This window comes from Brachypodium distachyon, chromosome 5 (genome assembly GCF_000005505.3).
Source record: "Brachypodium distachyon strain Bd21 chromosome 5, Brachypodium_distachyon_v3.0, whole genome shotgun sequence".
NCBI classification, from domain to species: domain Eukaryota; kingdom Viridiplantae; phylum Streptophyta; class Magnoliopsida; order Poales; family Poaceae; genus Brachypodium; species Brachypodium distachyon.
The window spans coordinates 13,757,786-13,777,924 of NC_016135.3; the positions used below are offsets into that span (position 1 = coordinate 13,757,786).

General features: G+C 48.7%; 2 protein-coding genes and 4 non-coding genes across 6 annotated transcripts; 1 reads left to right on the plus strand and 5 right to left on the minus strand.

Annotated features, from left to right (window-relative positions):
- Positions 1-1,619: 1,619 nt before the first annotated feature.
- Positions 1,620-4,140, minus strand: LOC100840087. The gene is made up of 2 exons (XM_010241620.3): positions 3,949-4,140; positions 1,620-2,097 (listed from the first exon to the last, which is right to left on the minus strand). The coding sequence occupies exons 1-2, from the start codon at positions 4,022-4,024 to the stop codon at positions 1,883-1,885; spliced, it is 291 nt and encodes a 96-aa protein (XP_010239922.1). The 5' UTR covers positions 4,025-4,140; the 3' UTR covers positions 1,620-1,882.
- Positions 2,614-2,718, minus strand: LOC112269544. Its single transcript, XR_002961436.1, has one exon. It is a non-coding gene; the product is annotated as a small nucleolar RNA snoR103 (small nucleolar RNA).
- LOC112269543 lies at positions 2,790-2,895 on the minus strand. Its single transcript, XR_002961435.1, has one exon. It is a non-coding gene; the product is annotated as a small nucleolar RNA snoR103 (small nucleolar RNA).
- Positions 2,965-3,070, minus strand: LOC112269542. The gene has a single exon (XR_002961434.1). It is a non-coding gene; the product is annotated as a small nucleolar RNA snoR103 (small nucleolar RNA).
- Positions 3,240-3,345, minus strand: LOC112269545. Its single transcript, XR_002961437.1, has one exon. It is a non-coding gene; the product is annotated as a small nucleolar RNA snoR103 (small nucleolar RNA).
- Positions 4,141-6,195: 2,055 nt separating the features above from the next.
- LOC100834064 (protein EI24 homolog) lies at positions 6,196-13,069 on the plus strand. The gene is made up of 11 exons (XM_003579725.4): positions 6,196-6,387; positions 6,546-6,611; positions 7,312-7,459; positions 8,048-8,100; positions 9,227-9,352; positions 9,430-9,493; positions 10,485-10,570; positions 10,682-10,764; positions 11,104-11,180; positions 12,112-12,224; positions 12,613-13,069. The coding sequence occupies exons 1-11, from the start codon at positions 6,287-6,289 to the stop codon at positions 12,656-12,658; spliced, it is 963 nt and encodes a 320-aa protein (XP_003579773.1). The 5' UTR covers positions 6,196-6,286; the 3' UTR covers positions 12,659-13,069.
- The last annotated feature ends 7,070 nt before the right edge of the window (positions 13,070-20,139 follow it).

Here is a 20,139-nt window from a genome sequence, read left to right on the forward strand (position 1 = left end):
TTCTCCAGCAGGTTCTTATATGATTTCCTATCCCTAAATTTTAGGGAACTTCCCTATTTTCTCTCTCCTCCTTCCCAAATGCAGGGAACCAGGAGCCCATTCTAAAACTAAAAATGCTCGCGCGCGAAGGTAACCGCCGGTTTCACGTCGATTCCGTTCGCCCCAACCCGCCGTCCCGGCCGCCCTCCGCCGCCGCCGGCCTACTCCGGTCCGCTGTGCCACCCCGCACCCACCGCCGCTGGCCGCCCCCGTCGATTGGACCGGCGCGGCCATCGATTTGCCGCGCCGCCCCGTCAAGGAGCTCCGCCGCGGCCTCCTATCTGCCGCCTCCAACTCCTGGTGGCCTTCCTCGGTGCCATGAGCCTCCCCACGGCCGCCCGCATCGGTTCCAGTGGCCGCCGCCGCTAGCTGTCCTGGCGCCGACGCGGGCTGCGCCATCACCAGATCTTCGACCTCCTGGACGACCTGCTGCAGGGGGCGACCCCTTGACGGCCTCCCCGCGGTGGCGCATCGGGTAGGTGCGACCAGCGGCCGCGCGGCCGTCGGGCACAGCACTGGCGGTGGGGGATTCCTGCGTCGGGGAGAAGAGAGGGTGGGGGCAGAGGTGAGGAAGAAGAAAGAGCAAGTGAGGCTGACGCGTGGGGTCCGGTTGTCATTGTGATACATACGAGAAAATAGGGAATCGACCACATGGTACATGTGGATAGCAACCATGAAGTTGAGATTTCTACAATTTAATTTAATAGTGTAAAATCCAAAATCCAAAAAAGAAAATAGGGAATGGGTTTAGGGAACCTGCTGGAGGAGAGCCCAATCTTTCTCAAAAATATTCTCTCTCCTATTTCCTAAAACCAGTTTTAGGGAACCGATTTTAGGGAAGTTGCTGGAGATGCTCTAAGACATTTCACGTTTTGAATATGAAATGACATACATGCCTCGCGCAGTAGGGAATTCAACATAATTTTGACACAAAACATTAGAGTTTCGCACGATCTAAGCAGGTCACATGAATATTAACCATGACAGCTGCAGCTTACAGTGCATGAGCAGCATAACAATAACAAGTTCGTAATTCAGATCAAGAAACAAACCATGACACAATCTAGTGAAGGTCCATAGCGTTATTGCAGACAAGATTGCTGATGAAGTTTCGCACGATTTTCATGTGAAATAGCATTGTTATGGCGGAATTACGGGCATTGCAGCAAAATTCATCATCGCACCTCGACAACTCGCCTGATGAAGTTTCGCACGATTTTCAATTGAAATAGCATCGTTATGGCGGAATTGTGGGCATTGCAGCAAAATTCATCATCGCACCACAGCAACTCGCCTGAACCTTGATAGCGCTAGATTTAAAATCAAGGGCCCATGCCGGAGATATAGGACTTTCAGAAAAAACGAGCTGAGGTGAGATTTTTTTTTTGCTGCAAAATAACAAGAGCATGAAAATTGTTGCACAATGAAATCAGAGCATACAATCTGCATCTGCCGCTAATCGTGGATATTTGCACTTTCAGCAGCATCTGGCAATAACCACGGTTTTCACAGGCAGACTAAGCAGTCAGTCTCTGACAACAAATACGATCAGCATATAAAGAAATGCAAACAGGAAAAGAGAGATCAACAGGTGCCAAGAACAACTCAAACAACATGTTTATCCACAGCCTGGAAAGTTCAAGCCACACTGTATTATTAACACAAGGCAGTGCCCTACAACAGACACGAGGAAAGAGGTTATAGCTTCAGAGCTTCTGCTAAGAGCAAATGGAGTAAAAAGAAACAACAAGGGTGGAATGAAGTGCCAGCTTTAACTTGAGAAAGTGCTATTGAAAATACGTCCAATAAGTAGGCCCTGGGAGTACGTAAGTAAGCTCATCAGTCATCCAGAGGAAGTCTTCTTCTGCTGGAAGATGACGGCGTATACTGGGACACCCACACCAATGCTAACTGCTCCCAGGACAGAAGACCATGCCGTCAGCTTCTGATGCTTCATCCTGTGCAAGTTGTACATGTGCTTGGCGTGGAGGTAGTATGGCTCATCATGACCGTGTCCTCCCATCCTCTTGACACCAGTGGCATGGAATCCACGTGAAGCTGATGCAGACACAAAGAGCAGGTAATCAGCAACCAGGAGTCAATTTAGACACGAAAAAGAACAGCACAACTTCATTCAATCCCCACAACTAACACCCAGTTCCACACAGTTTGCAGAATTGTGATCATGAAGCAAGTCGCCTAGCACAATGATAAAAGATTCCCATCATAAATCTGAGAACCAAACACAGAAGCTACATGATCATTCTACACAGCAACATGTGACAGAACAAAACAAAACACTAAGATCTAAGCAAATTCCATAGTATAATTATTACTAATATTATCAAACATAATCGGCGAGTTCTGTGAAAATTCATGTCCATGTCCAGCATGTCAGTTAGTACCTAACAAATACTAATAGTAACAGAAATGAAAATCCGGAACAAATCGATAAATATGTCAAACAGACATGAAGAAAACAAATGGAAATCATGAGGGTACAATACTGTTCCTTCACACCAAGGCCTGGTGGATAGTGGCGAAGTGAGAGAATCCTACTGCTAGTCTCCAAGTGTATGTGTGATGGTTCTTTATGAGCATCTATGACACATGATGGTCATCTAAAGTCCATCAACCTGATTCTCTGTTCATATTTACAGCACAACGCAACTCATGCGGCCTACCAAGAATTAGGACATAGACGAGCAAAAAGGGTTATAGTACCAAGTCCAACTAATAATCTCCCAAGTGTATGTGCGATGGTCCTTTATGAGCATCCATGACTCACATGATGATCACCTAAATTCCATCAGCCTTATTCTTTGTCCATATTTACAGTAGGAGCAACTCGTGTGGCCTACCAAGAATTAGGACATAGACGAGCAAAAAGGGTTATAGTACCAAGTAACTAATAGTCTTGCAAGTGTATGTGCGATGGTCCTTTATGAGCATCTATGACTCACATGATGATCACCTAAATTCCATCAACCTTATTCTTTGTCCATATTTACAGTAGGAGCAACTCGTGCGGCCTACCAAGAATTAGGACATAGATGAGCAAAAAGGGTTAGTGCCATAAGAAGAGTAAAAGTTTAGCATTAACCTATTTCCATATATAGATGAGAAAATAGCAGCACAAGGTGGTGAAAGCTGGAGGTCAAGAAACAAATATCACCTCATTCTTTATAGTCTCCTAGAATTCATGTGTGATGGTTCTTCATGAGCAAGTACCAGTCACACATTGCTCAACTAAATTCCATAAATGAACTCTTTGTCCATATTTACAGCAGAACGCAACTCATGCAGCTTTGCCAAGAAATAGACATTACAACCAAATATTGTTACAGTCATAAAAAAATAACATAACTATTTCTACAATACGAACAAGCAGTCTAGATTATCAGTGTACTCCCTCTGATCCTAAATTCTTGACTCAAATTTGACAAAATATGGATGTATCTATTCTTAAAAAGCGTCTAGATACATGTAATATTTCGACACAATTTAAGATCGGAGCGAGTAATATGTAAGCACATGAATGATAAGGTTTAACACATTATGTTTCAGATTCAGTCCATCTAGCACTCCCCACTCATGTTAATTCCTGGCTTGGCTCAACGCCGGATCCATTAAAAACTGATGCTATAATTTATATTCTATTGATGTACAAAGTGATGCGATAATGCCCATTCAATCGAAACTACAGCCATAGCACACATCGGAGGGAGGACCGGCAGATTATTGATTAATCATTCCGCCAAATTATATTAACACGCGACAAACAGATCTACCTCTGCAGAACTCCGCACCAATAGTGGGACCAAAACTAACAGCCGGAGAGGCGAATCGAATCACCGAAACCCCAATCGGACCATAGCGGGGGGGCAGAGGTGGAGGGGGAGTTCTTGCCTGGCTTGGAGGCCTCGACGCCGGTGGCGAGGAGGTGGATCCCGGAGCGGAGTCCGCGGTTTAGCGACGCCGCCATCGCCTTCGTGGTGGTGGTGTTCTCTTCTGGTCGCCGCCGCCGGAGCTGTGATGGTGGGTGCGTTGGGGCGTTGGGGGTGATTTCGCTGATCTGTACCGGCTCGGCTTTCAAGGGTTGCGAGCAGAGGAATAGAGGATGCTGGCGAGTGACTTCGGGCCTTTCGGGCTTTGCGTAGAAGAGAATGAGTGAATCACGAAGCGTCAATCTAAACTTTGGGCTTAAAGATGCATGGGCCTTGATGGGCTGAATGGACAGAAATGGTGCGCGGGCCTTATTTTCGTTTTCCTCAAAGAAAGAAGAGAATTTATTTTCGTTCGCGCAGCTTTTCCATTTGTGAATTCTGATATGCTGTACGAGGAAGAAGCCAATTTTCACACGCAAATGTGGACTGCTGATTTTGACCAAATGTGGACTGCTGATTTGCCGAATGCTGATTACGCATTTACAATATCGAAAAGCAATTTGGTTTATTAATTCGCGGTCGTGTACCTTCTTTGCCCCCACAGCCCACCTCAATCGAAGTTGCTATTTGAGTAAATTACAGACAACCACCACATTAGTGGATAGAGTTACACTTCGGTACCGATCTACGTTTTAGTTACTAAAAATCACCGAATTTTGCTAACCGCTCGGTCGCTAGTGTCTAAGCGCAAAACTGACGAGATGGGCCCACTGGTCGGGCCAACATGGCGCGCCAGCGTGGCCACAGACCCACCAGTCGGGTTATTTTATTCCGCAACCCGAACAACCAGTGCGTCCCTTCTTCCTCAACTCTGGCGGGAGCGCCACCTCTACGTGCTTCAACCGCTCCGGTGCCTCCCCCGACCCCGCCGACTGCTGCTACGGGTTGCCGGCCGGATCTGTCTCCGCATCTCCCTCCCCTCTTATTCCACATGCGTGTGTCCTTCTTCCGATCCGTGGCAGCGGCGACCCATGATCTGACCACATTGCCGCCGAGGAACCTGATGGAGGCACCTCCACTCTCTCCTCGCCCTCGCATGCCTCATCCCTGCAGATTTATAAATTGATGTAGCTAATCGGTGCTTAGACACTAGCGAACGAACTCGCTTCGTCGGGGCAGCTGCTGCGGTGGCGGCATCCCCGAGGAGGTCGCCCGAAAGGCGAAGCCGCCCATGGAGCGGTCCATCTCCGCCCCGTTGGCCAGCCGCTTCTAGTGCAATTTTTCAATTTTAGTTCAAATTTGAGTTACGTTTTTGAACTAGCAAATCCCAAATGAACTAGAAGTGTGACTTAGGGGCTCCCACTTGCAACCCTAATGAACACAGGTTAGCTAACCACTAGATAGCGTGAACGTTGGTGTCTGATACAATCACGTTGCTCTTTTGTCTGCTTAATTGATCGGAAAAAATTTAGATGGGCTGCATTTAGCCTGCTGCTGGCGGTGAGGCCCGCCAAGCTAACGGGCTCAGGCCGGCCCGGCTGGGCTCGTTTGCCTTTCCTGGGCGTGAGGTTCGCCGGCACGGCCCACTTATAAGTGCGGGCCGGCTCGGCTACGTTGGCCAGCTATACTCCGTGCTCTTTGGCTCAAAAAAAGAAAGAAGCTATGCTCCATGCTCTTCTTCGCAACAACACCAAAAAAAAATCCATGCTATTCAAGGTTTCCAAAAGAAGGAGTCCCTGATGACTAAATCTATCCCTAATCCCTAATAATAATAAAAGCAGGAAGATTTCTTTCGTCGTCGTCCGTCGTGCATCAATTTCCGTGCATGTTCTGATTTTCCGTGTCTCCTTACACTCCATCGAACCTTCCTTTTCATATTCTCACAGCGCTGCCTTCCTAGGCCGCCACCGCCGACTCATCTACCCACACAACACCTCCCTGTGGTGACCGCTCTCGATACGCGTCGGTGCCGGATTAGATTATCATGCCAAAGACGAGCAAAGGGTCCAGGGCTGATCGGTGCTATACACCGCCGCACGGTTCCTCGTGCACTGCGCCACCGCGTGCTCTGACGCCAGCCACGGCCGGCGGGCGGCGTGGACTGGGTGCCATGTCCGTGGCCGCGGCTGCTAGCATCGGCCCCGAGATCATTTTGATTGAATGTCCAATTATATTGTTATATTTTGTATAAACATGAATTTTCGCGTGCACATGTTTAAGAGCCCGTGGCAACACACGGTCACCGTACTAGTACACGAAAAAAAGAGTAATACCAGCAATATTCCGTTCGTAGACGGCTTCTCCGCCCGATGAAAAGCATCCTCTCCTAGACTCCGCAAAGGAGCCTCTCCCTTCCTCTCATGGAGTCGCTTGCCTCGCAAGCGAAACCGGCAGCCGTTCTCTGGCTCGCCGGGTTCCTCCAGGCCGCGCGCCTTCACCGCGTCTTCTTCTTCTGCGCCAGGTCCACCTCTCTCGACCCCACCGCTCCCCCCCTCCCTTTCTATTTGATCCCTGGCCTCCTGGGTGTTATCTGATATTAGCTTCGTCTAGTCGAATACAGTACGAAACATCGATTCGTCACTCCCTTAGTAATCTTATCGTGTGGTTGGTCGGATGCAGATCGAGGCCTTTATCAATCAGAATCGCGCAGTGCTTCCTGCTCAACGGATTCATCTTCCTGGGGAGGTACAGTTGTTCTCAATGGAGGTTCAATCTCGCCAAAATTTTTGCAATTTAGCTTTTTGTTGCGAGGGCAGCGCCCTCACTGGAGTCTGGTGAATGAAATTTTTGTGTGTGCATATTAAGACTGTGGGGGACGCCCAAATGCAGTGTAGTTGGTGAGTAGATATATCTTGCTTTGCTGCGGACTGAGATTTACACTATATACTGTCGTAAAATCAAATCATGCATGACCGCTCTGGTCCCAATGGTTTGTGCCAAATCAACAAGTGGCATGACCTAAAGCTGAACAGACCACCATCACCATTTATAGGAGTAATGAATAAGACCACGAGGCTAACAAATTAGCTAATCATGGGAGCAATTTAGCACGAATTTTAAAGTTCTTTCTGATGAGATAGTCAAATTAACTCGATGGAGCTTGATGTTCTGTTTAAACCATGCAGGGCACAATGGGCATTGACTTTACATATTTCTTTATGGCTGCTTGTCACTTTATTTCAGTTTTCTTTTGTTTTCTATGTTTGTTCTGTTGTTGCAGAATAGTAGAACCTTGATTCATTTTTTTACTGTTCTGCATTAAGGGAATTACATTCTCAAGTTCTAATTATGATGGCACCAGTCTCCTGATCTTGATACGAATCATGCTTTGCTGTTTTTGTGTTCATCCCATGAATACATCTTAAATAGTTCTTATACCTTATAGCTTGCTAACCCTGAAATCGGCGGTTATTCCAACTATTTTGTGGATACTACCTGAGGAATGTGATCAATTGCGGGGACATCTATGTGATCACACAGCAGCTGTTGCTACCTATTCATTCTTACGTTCTGGACTTGTCGAGATTTTTTATGTAAGTGCTTCTTATCGTCATTAGCATCTTCCAAAGGTGTTTTCCTTTAGACAAACATGTAATAATGACTCGAGCGTAGCTCCCCAATTTCAAGTTTTCCTTTCCTTCAAGGTCAAGTTATTAGCATTTAGATTTGCATAGACTGGCACATGCTACATGAGTATTGGTCAATGATCATTAACGAAGATTGCACTTTTACCGTCTAAAACATGTTGTCTGGAAAAGTAGTCTCTAGCATTGGAATTATGTTCAGCTGGTAGTTATCTCCTCAATAGTGCACTGAAGATTAAATAGAACTTGGAGATTGTTGGAAAGCTCATGATGCGCAAAAGCAGTTCAAATGTGAAATGCTACATTCTTGAAGCACTGTACATTTTCTCATACATAATTTGGTAATTGTAAATTCCTAGATGAGAAACTCCAACACAAAACATTTCTATGATTCTGCTATCATGTCCTTTAGTACTCTATATTGTGTGTGGCACCTACAAGTTTGTTCTGTTATTGTATCCTCTCCTATTTTTTGCCCTGAAAACACTGGGCATCGCTACTATATCTTTGTTTCTTATAACTAAAGCACTCTTTCAGGTATTTTGGTTTTACCCGCTTTACATCTTCAGCTTCATAATAAGCACACTTTGGTATGATGAGTTCCTCACATCCTAATACATGTTGACTTGCTTCCTTTGTCAGAATATTTGTATCTTTTCCTTCGAAGAGGAGACCATTGTTTAATTTCATGAGGGAATCATCTAACAGCAGCAGCAATCAATATGCTATCCTTTTCTATAAGTAATTGCAAGAGAACTGTGTCATAAGTATGCATGTGTCAAACCTCGATGGTACAAACAACGTTGTTGGTCGGTTGATATTGTTTCCGACATGTGTGGGCCACATGTAAGTGTTTACATGCAAAAATACCTAGGCAACGACCCGACCCGTTAACACTTATCCAATCCGCGGTCACCCGGAGGAGATCAAGAACATGTCGAGTACACGCTGAGTAAAAAGCTCATTAAGAGATGATGTAGCACTTACATGTGGGCCTATCGGAATCGCTGCCAAAACACACGAAACAAGTAGATTTGAGTTTTTTGAGAAAACGTGTCTCAAGATTAGTGGTTCTATGAGAAAATTAGCAGTAATTGTGGTTCCGTGAAAACTTATCCCAAAATGTGTGCTTGTAGTTGCCACTGTTTCAATTTCAGCTGCCAATTTCTGTTACTCTTAAATATGATGTATGTACCAGCAATTATGTGCGTAAACTTCAGATATGCCAGCAAGCCACTCTAGAGCCTCGTTACATCAGATTTTCTTTTTTGCCGTTGGAGTGCACCATGGCCCAAGTTCTGGAACACATTATTTTGTCACCTAATTGATGTTTTTATGACTAGTTTGATTTAACAAGGCTCACCTGTGCACATGTTTATTACTGGATATGGGAGATGTAGCTAAATGTTGAGGCGAGTTGTGATTTTGCATTAGGTAGATGGAACTGCTCAATCAATGCTGTTTTTGTTTCTTAATATTCTGTGTGTTATATATTGGCACTCCTTGGGTTTCAACACCACAGATTAAAATGAAAAGAAGTTAAACTTGCATTTAGTGAAGGAAGTTTGCGTATAATTTTTCTATGGAAATTCAATTCTTGATTTTTTGTTGTTACAGGTACAAAATATTGTTTTACTATCCTCAAGATTAACACGTTTGAGATGCTGAACAAGAGATTATCCCGTACCTTTTGTGATGTTGACCATCTTACGCCAGGTATGGTGACATCGCTAAGCATGCTTTGGATGTTGTGAAAAGTAAGAAGCTGGATGCAAGTCGGGCATTCGACGCTGACACTGACAAAACATCTGAATCAGCAGATAGGCCTGAAGGATTTGATGGGTAGGTGTGCTCACGTAAAAACTTGTTGGTAGCTGGTTGAATTTTGCATGCTCCATGTGCTGACGTTTTGTTGTTAGGCTTGCAATTGGTGTTGGAGAGCAGGTCTATTCAATACTTCTTTTGACTATATTCTTTGCTGAGGTATGGTCCTATGCTCAGCGCCGGCCTTCTCGGCGTGGAAATTAGCTAGCCCAGGGCTATATATATTAGCATTGAAAATAAATTCGTGATTTCACGAACAGAATGTTGATTTGAGGGTCAGCGCCATTGTACCCGATGCTGAGATTTGATACCTCAGTGCTATTATATTTGGTGCTGAAGCCGAAGTTTACGTTTTTATTCTTGCCATCAAACTACTCAATCGTGGTCATCTGGAAGAGTCTCCTTTTGGACTGTTGCCTTTCTATTAAATGCAAGAGAAAGTATACTAGTCTGCTACTCCTACTAGTGTACTACAAATCATCTACATCTATGGCTTCCCTCTCTCTCTCTCCCATCCATTGCTTTGGCTGTGGACTTGTAAGCTCGTAGAAATTCTTTCGAGGCATGCATGCACGCATGTCAGGAAACAGACAAGGAAAGAACGATCTAATCATGACAAGATGCACCCCACTGTTTCTGAATGGGATGCCTTTCATGTCACTCCAGACTATCTGGCCGACAAGATGCACTCCACTGTTGCTGAATGGGATGCCTTTCATGTCCCTCCAGACTATCTGGCCCCTTTCTTCTTTTTCACTGATAAAATACACTAATACAGAATACTAGTAGAATGGTACTGTAATTGCCGAGCTCAGCGCCAGGGACAACTGCGCTGACACTATAATTGACATTTTGTTTGTGATATCACTAAGTTATTTTTCAATGCCACTGATTTAGCCAAATTAAGTGCCACAAAGGCTGGCACTGAGCAAAAGGGTTCGAATTTAGTTAATTTGAACTAGGGTGGCTGAGCTTCCTTGAAGAGGTCAATTTTGTTGAAAGGACACACCCTAATTTCAGGAACCATATTGTTTCCTATAAAAAAAAGGAACCATATTGTTTGCATTTTGTATCTCCTGCTCATTTGAGCTCTTATAGTGCTGTTTTTCATACTACCTGCATTTTGACTAATATCCAAGATGTTATGCAGGTTACAGTGGTTGGTTACATACCTTACCTTGGTAAGGCAATGAACTTCCTGTTACTCTCTTTGATGTATGCCTATTACTGCTTCGAGTATGTACATCCAAATGCCTTTTAGCATCCATTCAATCTTTTCCTCAGGCCTTACACATTTGAGGTTACTTTTATTGCCTTAAAGTTAAAGTTTACAAACCCTTTTGCCAGGTATAAGTGGAACTTCTTTGCAGTGAATCTGAACCACCGGCTTGATTTCTTCGAGTCAAACTGGGCTTTCTTTGCGGGATTCGGTATGTTCATACTCTATCATCCTATGGTGCATGTGTTGCCTTCTTAGTATATTTAGGTAATTAGAGCTGCGTAAAAGAAACATTTTTGCTTTCTTAGTAACTACCAGTGTGAAAGTCATTATGCATCTGTGTGCTCATGTTCTTCTTGGTAAAATTTCATGTTTCACACTTCCAGTTCTGTACTCAAATTTTTTGTGGTCAAGGAATTTTCTCCAACTTTAAATGGACAAGCACATCTCTGATTGACTCCCTGCCATTCCCAAGGCACATACTCCTTGTGTAATTCGCACATCTCTGATTCATTCTGACATGATTTTTGGTACCATATTATGTCTGCAGGTAGTCCATGTGTACTTCCGATTTTCTTTCTCTCGCCCCTTGCAAGTTATGGTGTGATGGCAATACTTTACCCATTGGTATGGAGAAACACTTTATAGTAGCAGCTATAGTTTGTCACTTGATGGCTTCCAAGACTTTGCATACCTGAATATTTTTGGTGTAAAAAAAGGGATAAACGAATATTATAGGTTCTATGCATTTGTTCCTTCCTTAAAGAAGATAGAAATGAAACTCAATGGCATAGGAGCCTTATTTACACTGAGTTACTCCATGTTAGAGATCATTGGTTCATCCATTTTCACTTGGCATGGTTGATTTCTGTATAGATGAAAGAAATAAGGTTACAAGCTCATGGCGGCGTATCCGGTGAAAACCTCCATTCGGTGCAAACTCTATAAAAATCACGTATAAAAGTTTCAAAAAAATCCTATAAAAATGTCATATGTTGGAGGTGTGGTGCTCTACAAACGTGCAAAATTTCAAGTTGAAAATCAAGTGCATTTGGAAGAAATTAAAAAGAGAAATATGCAAATGAATAGTGTCAAAACTGAAGGCCCACTATTCATGCTGATTTTGTTTTTTTCGCTGCTACCAAACGCAATTGAGTCTTGACTTGAAATTTTACACATATATAAGATATCACTTCTCTAACACGTGTAATTTTTTTGAGAATTTTTCGAACTTTTTTGATGGAGTTTTCACTGTTTGCACCGTAGAGGTGGTTTTCACCGGATATTTTCCCATTTTTCATTTGTTGTACTTGTACCCCATACGCCATACCCATGTTCTCTCAGGTGCTAGTTTGAGCACATTCCACCGAAATATGACCTCTTAGTGTAGAAAATTCCTCCTTCCAATGTTACATTTCCTCAGAAATTCTACCGATGACCTAGCTATTCTATGGATGGGGGTGTGACTGCTTGTTTTGTATCCTTTGCAGCCAGTTCTGGGTCCAACTTTTTTTTATAGTTAAATTCTGAGTCCAACTTGACAACATTGTTTTTGTAGTTTGTCATGACCGCTGCTGGTACACAAGCAGAGCAAGAAATTGATGAACTGAAACCTTTGCATGGAGGGAAACTGAAAAGAATACCTTTGTTCTTTCTGGCAAAGCGATTAGCGTAAGCTCTCACCACATTCTTGATGCAAATAACTGTTGGTTCTATTTGAGACTTGAAGGCACTCATACCATTACCCTGTGTTTAGCTAATGTTTCTAGTGCTGTAGGATTTCATTTTGGAAATTCCTTGGGCCAGCAAGATGCCAACTACTCTCTCCGTTCCATAATTCTTGTCATGGTTTTAGTTCAAATTCTTGCTGTGGTTTTAGTTCAAATTACCTCGTTGAACTAAAACCACGACAAGAATTATGGGACGGAGGGAGTACTATTTATTGTTCTATGAATAGTTATTTACCCATGGTTTTGCTGATGATAATGATTATCTGATAGTAGGCCTTCAATTCTATTAGTATTTATTTATTTATTTATTTGAGAACATGTATATGCAGGACGCAACTGCTCCAGTTGTTTCCAGAGGCACAAAAAGAACAATGAATAGCCCACATGAATACATGATCACATCAAGGGAAACCAGATACTGTGATGTGCTTCTGACCACTGCTTCTCTTGAAGGTGAATAGTTCACCGGAAGCCCAGCTGCTCGTCTGCGCCACCACAATGTAAATATTACGTATGTAATTTCACTGCCTCTGTACATAACATACGGGGTGTTCGTTGTGACTGCAAGATGTTGCTCCTGCCTTTTTCTACTCCCTGCAACGGCTGAACTTCAATAGTTCCAATGCAGGAACGTATTACTAGCATTTTTGTTCTTTCTCGTTTATGCTTTGTCAAGGGGGAGGGATAAGTGTCTAGTTCATTTATTGCAGGCATTGTTGAAGGACGAAGGATAGATGGCGATGAGTTCCTTTGTTTTCTTGGCTTAAAAGTTCCTTTGTTTTCTTTTGTTTGGCGTTCCGTGTTTAATTAAGCTTAAACTATTCGCTCGTATATGCCCTTTATTATGCGCTCCGTCTCCACATTTAGATATTGTATGGGTATTTTAGAGTTCTTATCTTTTTCGACGATTCTCGGAAGTGCAGAGAGCTCCTGCATGTTATCGAAAAAGAATGGATATGTGTCCATTTTTCACTGTCCTTTAGATTACAAGCGTGACTGCTCGACCCAAGAAGAACGGCTGGTCCAAACCTCAGCTAGATTGGGTGAAATTGAATGTTGACGCTTCATTTGATGCGGATACTCTTCGTGCGACAATAGGTGCTGTAATCAGAGACCATCAAGAAGCTGCTGAAGCACATGCAGTCTGCATTGGGTTGGAGCTGGCTACTCTCTCAGGCTGTTTCCGAGTCCTTGTTAACTCGGATTCATCAGATGTCGTCCAGGCGATCTCCTCAGGTAACCAACCTCTGAGCGCGGCTGCAGCTATTTATGAGGATTGCTTCAGTACCATTGAAGACATACCCCAATTTGAAATCTTGCATTGCTTTAGAGAGACTAATAGTGTAGCCCATGAATTAGCGCAATTGGCAACCCCTTCTACCTCTTCTTATCGAGGATGTAACTATTGCTTCAAATCAATAAAGAGGTTTTATGCGGTAAAAAAAACAAGCGCGACTGCTCCATCGCAGCACACATAAATTGCTTATTTTTATCATGCCAGGCACCCCGAAGTCTCGCAGTACAGGCTGCTGCCTCTGTAAGATATTAGGCAAACTCCATGATTTCAGTACTCCATCATTGTTAGCTCGCATATATTTTTCTCTCGTTGCAATTATCTTGTCGGTATGACAACACTAACATAGTAACAGATAATTCTTCTTATAAGCTGAAACAGTGCTAGTAAATGATTAACAATAAGGCGTTTGCTTTACAAGCAACCAAAATAGAGGCAGTTAACATCAGCCATATCTATTTTGTTTCGTTTACTTAATGTAGTCCTTTGGCAGAGGATATGCCCGCTATTGGAAGAGTCTTTTTTTTTTCTAGGATGCAACCAAGCGGTTACATCATCGTTTAAAGAAGGGACAGCCAAGAAGCCAACACCGTCTAGCGGTAACAACGCCAACTGGCTAGATTACAAAGGGGCTCACTACCTCCCAACAAGCAACCCACTCACCCTAAGGGTCGAAAAGGAAAAGCTATCCCTAATCAGTCTAACACGCTCCCAGCAGACCGCCTCCTCAGCGATAAAGCGTAGAATGTGGATGTGAGAAGACGAGGCTCCATTGAAGACCACGTCATTCCGATGCTTCCAGATGGACCAGAACACCAGTGCCGTCGCAGTCCGGAAGTCCCGTCGAGCGCCCTACGGAACAGCAGCCGTGGCCCACCACTTTCGGATGTCGGAATCACCCTCCGGACGCCAATCAAGGTGGCCCCAAAGCGCAAGGATGGGCTCCCACACCTGCCGTGCGACAACGCATCCCAGCAACAAGTAAGAGACCGTTTCTGGCTCCTGATCACAAAGGGGACACCTTGCTGGGTGTGGCAGCCCACGCCGCTGCAACCGATCACCGGTCCAGCACCGGTTCCGAACCGCCAACCAAGTGAAAAATCGGCACCGCATCGGCGCCCTTGAGCTCCACACCGGCTCGGCCAAGGGATCGATCAATCTGCCCGCAAAGAGGTTGGAGTAGGCCGACTTCGCCGTGTACACCCCCTGGTTGGTCCAGTCCCACCTCAGAGTGTCGTGACCACCATCAGGGAGTTGAAACCCTTGGAGACATCCCCAAAGGGCCAGGTACTCATCAATGGCATCCGTGATCCAGGCCCCAAGCACTCCATCCCTGACCGTGCGAGTGCGCAGTAAGCGGGGTCTCACCGAAGCCGTCAAAAGAGGAAAGCGGTCACGGATCCGGACCCCCTCAAGCCACCTATCAGTACAGAAGAGAGTTCGTCGTCCGTCCCCTAGATGAGAGGATGTCGTGGTGTCAAAAATCTCGTCAACCAGCTGCGAGGCCGGGATGGTAAACACATTCCACGGCTTGGAGTCATCCACCCTGGCGAGCCACCTCCAACGCACCCTCAAGGCGGCGTTCATGAGGGAGAGGTTGGGAATGCCAAGCCCGCCCAACTGCCTCGGCATGCAGACCGAGCGCCAGGCGACCACACAGTGACCCCCATGGACGTCCTTCCTCCGCTTCCAAAGGAAACCACGGCAAAGTTTCTCCACCCCTTTTATCGTCTTGACCGGCAGATCAAGGGACATCATCAAGTAGACCGGCACCGCTGACAGCGTCGAGCGAATCAGAACCAGCCGTCCAACCTTCGAAAGGAGGGGAGCCTTCCACGATGCCAGCCGCATCTCCACTTTGTCGTCGAGCGCCGCGAGCTGGGTTGCCGACTGCTTGCGGATCCCAAGGGGCAATCCGAGATACGTGCAAGGAAAATCCCGAACAGCGCAGGTCAGCCGCGATCCGATAAGCTCATGCGGCATCTCTGAACACCGGATGGGGTGTGCCGAGCACTTCGCAAAATTAGTGCACAATCCGGAAGCCACACCAAAGTCATTGACGATGGCAGAACATGCGAGAAGATCACGCTCAGGAAGGTGACCACGTCATCCGCAAAGAGGGACGTCCCATGCCGGATGCCCTCAGCGAGATGAGAGAGCAGCCCTTCCTCCTCCGCACGCACCAAGAGGTAGTGCAAAACATCCATGACGAGGATGAAGAGCATGGCCGAAAGCGGGTCTTCCTGCCGCAAGCCCCTCCTGTTGGCGATCTTCCCACCCGGAATCCCATTGAGGAGGATTCAGGTTGTGGCGGAAGACAGGAGGCCACAGATCCAGTTGCGCAAGCGAGGACCAAAACCACACCGCTCAAGGACCTCAAGCAAAAACGCCTAGTCCACCGTGTCAAAAGCTTTCGTGATGTCAAGCTTCAACAGGACCGCATCACGCTTCAGGGCGTGCAGCTTCCTGACCATCCCCTGCACCAACATGAAGTTGTCGTACAGGCAGCGGCCCTTGATGAAGGCACTCTGGTGGGGGCCAACCAACAGGACAAGTGGGGTGCGACCCTATTAGCCAGAACCTTCGCAAAGAGCTTCGCCATGCTATGGATGAGGCTGACGGGCCGGAAGTCCCGGACCTCCACAGCATCCTGTTTCTTCGGCAGCAGGGTGATTAGTGCCTTGTTGATGCATCCCACGTGCGTCCAGCCATGCCAAGGCGTGGAACACTGCCACCACATCATCCTTGATGATGTCCCAACAAGCCACGTAAAAATGGCCAGTGAAACCATCCGGCCCCAGCGCCTTGTCAAGCTCCTGGGACCGGACCGCCGCCTAGATCTCCTCCACTGTGAAATCAACCTCCAAAGGCCGGAGATCGCACGTGGCAACCCCCAGGAAGTCGAGATCGAGGGAGAACTCCCAAGGGGGGGCGTTGCCGAGCAAGGCCTCGAAGAAACCATCCACTGCGGTAGCCTTGGCATCGTGCTCCGAGACAAGCCCGCCATCCACGAGCAGGTGAGAGACGAAGTTCTTCCGTCGGCGATGGCTCGCATGCAAGTGAAAGTACTTGGTGCACGCGTCGCCCTCGCGTAGCCAAAGAAGCCGCGACTTTTGCCTTGCGATTGTCCGTTCCAAGGAGGACAACCCCAACAGCTTCCTCTTAAGGAGCTGACGTAACCCACGCTCATCCACAAACAAGGCCCGAGAGTCCATCGCCATATCCAAGCACAAGATGACCTCGGTGGCCACCATGATTTGGAGCTTCGTGTTCCCAATGAATCGATCACTCCAGCTCCAAAGACGCTTGGCGGTAGCCCGTAGGCAACAATCCAAGCGCTTGAAGGGGTTGTGGATCACCGGGGCGGAATTCCAAACCCCCCGCACCACGTCCTCAAACCCATCCACACGAGTCCAGAAGCTCTCGAAGACAAAACGGCGTCCGCTCGCCATATGGGCCTCAAGGCCCAACAAGAGGGGAAAAAGGTCCGACGTGGCCGTACTAAGGGCCTACAGGAAGGCCTCGGGCCAACTGGCCTCCCAATCCACGGTGGAAAACACCCGATCCAGCTTCTCCAATGTGGCCCTCTCACGCTCGTTTGACCACGTGTACCGACGCCCATTGAGGTAAAGCTCCTTCATCTCCAGGTCCCTGATGGCCCTCCTGAACCGGCCCATCATCCTCCTGTTGATGTTTTCGTTGTTTTTGTCACTAGGGTCCACAATGAGGTTAAAATTGCCCGCAAGCACCCACGGGCTAGCATGGATGTCCCTGATATCGCGCAGCTCTTGGAGGAAGAGCAACTTATCGGCGTCGCTCCGCGGACCGTAAACCACTGTTAGCCACCAGCTGTCCTCGAGCCGCGGCCTTGACGCAAATCGTGATCGCGTTCTTCGTGATATGAGAGTTCGAGAGGGAGAACTCTCCACTCTTCCACGACACAAGAATTCCACCACGCGTGCCCTCCGCCGGGAGATAGGTGAAAGAATCAAACCCCGGCCCCAAACACTCAGCCACGATATACCGGGAAATCAAATTTAGTTTAGTTTCCTAGAGTCCAACTACATTCGCTCCGGATGATGCCACCACTTGTTGTACCGCCGTGCGCTTGGCCCTAGAGTTTAGACCGCGCACGTTCCACACCAACAGGTTCACATTGGGCTCTGACATGAGGCAGCCCACCGACTACGGCCCAAAGGCCAGTCACACCGCCCGAGTCAGCCCACCAACACCCCCTCGCCAACGCCCTCTAGCGGCATGGCCTCATTCTCCCAGCCGAACAGAGCCACGATGGCTGAGATCTGCTCCGAGCTGAGAGGCTTCTCGAACAGCTGTGCATACGCCTTCAGGGCTTCGTCCCCGATGCGCTCACCCTCCCTGGCAATCCCCAAGCGGTGCATCAGGACCCTCTGCTGGCTCTTCACGCCGGAGGGCGAGGCCGTTCGCTCGGCAAGGCGCCGGCTGCAGCGCGGGGAGGATGCCGCCACCGTCTTCTTCCTGAAGCTTCTCGGAGGTGGCCGGGGCAGAATGTGAGAGGGGGTTTTGCGCACCAACTCCCGGAAACGCTCCACCACCTGGGCGTCCATCGCCGACTCATCCACCGCCAGAGAACCACCCTGCTCCGCCCCAAGCGGTGCCTCCTCCGGCACCTGGGGCTCCACGCCAGACTCAAGGGGGTCGGCCGCGGTCAAGTCGATCCCGGGTGAAGCTTGGGCCGGCACCTCGGCAGAGGACAAGCTCACTGTGAAGTAGCTCGTTGTAGTCGTCTCGTCGTCAGATGCCGCATATCGGTCCTCCCGATCCACCTCAGGCGTGCTACCGCACGGAGAGGCCGCATGACTCCCCGGCGCGCTGCCTGCCGAAGAGACAAGTGAGGCTTCAAGCCGCATGGGGTCCCAGTCCTCCTGAGACAACGAATCAGTCGAGGTCCAAGAGATCTCGGGCTCCTACACAGTCCCGCGGAGGAGTCCCGCCAGGAGGAACTCTGGCGCCTCGGCCGAGAGGCGGGACCAGTGAGCAATCGCCAACCTCTCCCCATCCACATGACGACCATGGTCCGCATCCCGGCCATGGCGGTAGCCGAAATCGTCGTAATCCACGCGCCCCCTTGAGCAGGAGAAGGAGTTGCACCGAGGGCCACGAGCATCCCACCCCGAGTCAATCGTCCAAGTGGGGTTGCCATTGTGTCCATCGTCACCGTCATCCGAAGACCACCCAGCCGAGGAGGATCGGTCTGTCAGAGCCCCAACCTCCTCGGTCTGTAGCAAGTGGATTAGGACACGGTAATCAAGCAGGTTGACCTCGGAAGGAATCAACCGCTCAGGGGGAATCATCAAGTCATCGTCTTCCTCCTCCACCAAACTCAGCGGCTCGACAATCTCCAGCACTTGCTCCCGAGGAACAAGGCATGGGTCCGCAGTCCAGGCAAACACCCTGAAGTGACCCATGTCATCCCTGCTAGCAGTTTCGGAGCCCAGCCGCTCCACTTTGCAAGAAGAGTCGAGGATTGCGACGGCCGTCTCCACACTCCACGCGTGCGGTGGGATGCCTTCCAATTCCAGGTGCACACGGAAGGGGGGGGGGGGGGAGCGTCCCACGGCTTGCCGGAATTTGTTCCACGGGGCGAAATGGAGTGTGAATCGACGTCCCCCCATCACTTCAGCCGCCATCACCGCATCGCGTCCCTCCCTGGAACGGAAAACGACTAGGAAGTCATCCGGCCAGTAGCGATGCGTGGAGAAGGAGCCATCAAGTGCCGGAAAGCGGCTACAGATCGCCGTCGTGACAGAAGAGAGTGGCACGCGTGGCCGCGCGCCCACCACGCGCACCACCAAACTCCACGCCAAGGTCGACTCCTCGTCGTCGATGGCCGCCGTCCTTGGAATGATGCAGGTTTCAACCCGAGGCCGGAGAGAGGCCGCGCCCCGCGGCAAGGCCACCGGGGTCACCGCCGGCACCGGCCCCTCCCGAGGCGGCTCCGCCACCGCCGCCGCCGAAGGAGGCGCCACCACCGCAGGCGTAACCGCGGCAGGGGCCACAGCTGGTAGCGGAGCCGCATCCACAACAGGCCCCAGCCGCGCCAAGAGCGCCGGCCCTGGGCGCTGTCCACCACGAATGACGGCCGGGGCAGCCCGAGATTGCAGAGCAGGGCCACGCGCCGGGGCCTCTTGAGGCTGCACCGCGGGACCACGGGTCGGTGCTTGAGGCCGCGTCGCCGGGCCACAGGCTGGAGGCTGCCCACCTCGCGTCGGGGGGGAACGCGAGGAGCGTGTCACCCGGCAGAGACGCGCGACGTGATCCTCCCCCTTGCAGCGGAGACACTTGGTGGGATTGGGACAGAGGGCCGCCACATGATCGTCCCCGAGGCAATTGAAGAAGTGCCCGGCGAGCTCCGGCGGCAGCTCCTGGCGCACTGCCGTGGCCGGGAGAGGAGCCTGAAGTCGGCGCCGCTTCTTCTTCAGCTTGCCCGACGTCTGCCAGCCCCCGCCGTCGTCCCCAGACGAGCCAGACGCGCCATCCATCGGCCACACCACCACGGAGGCAATCTGTCGAACAGGTTGTG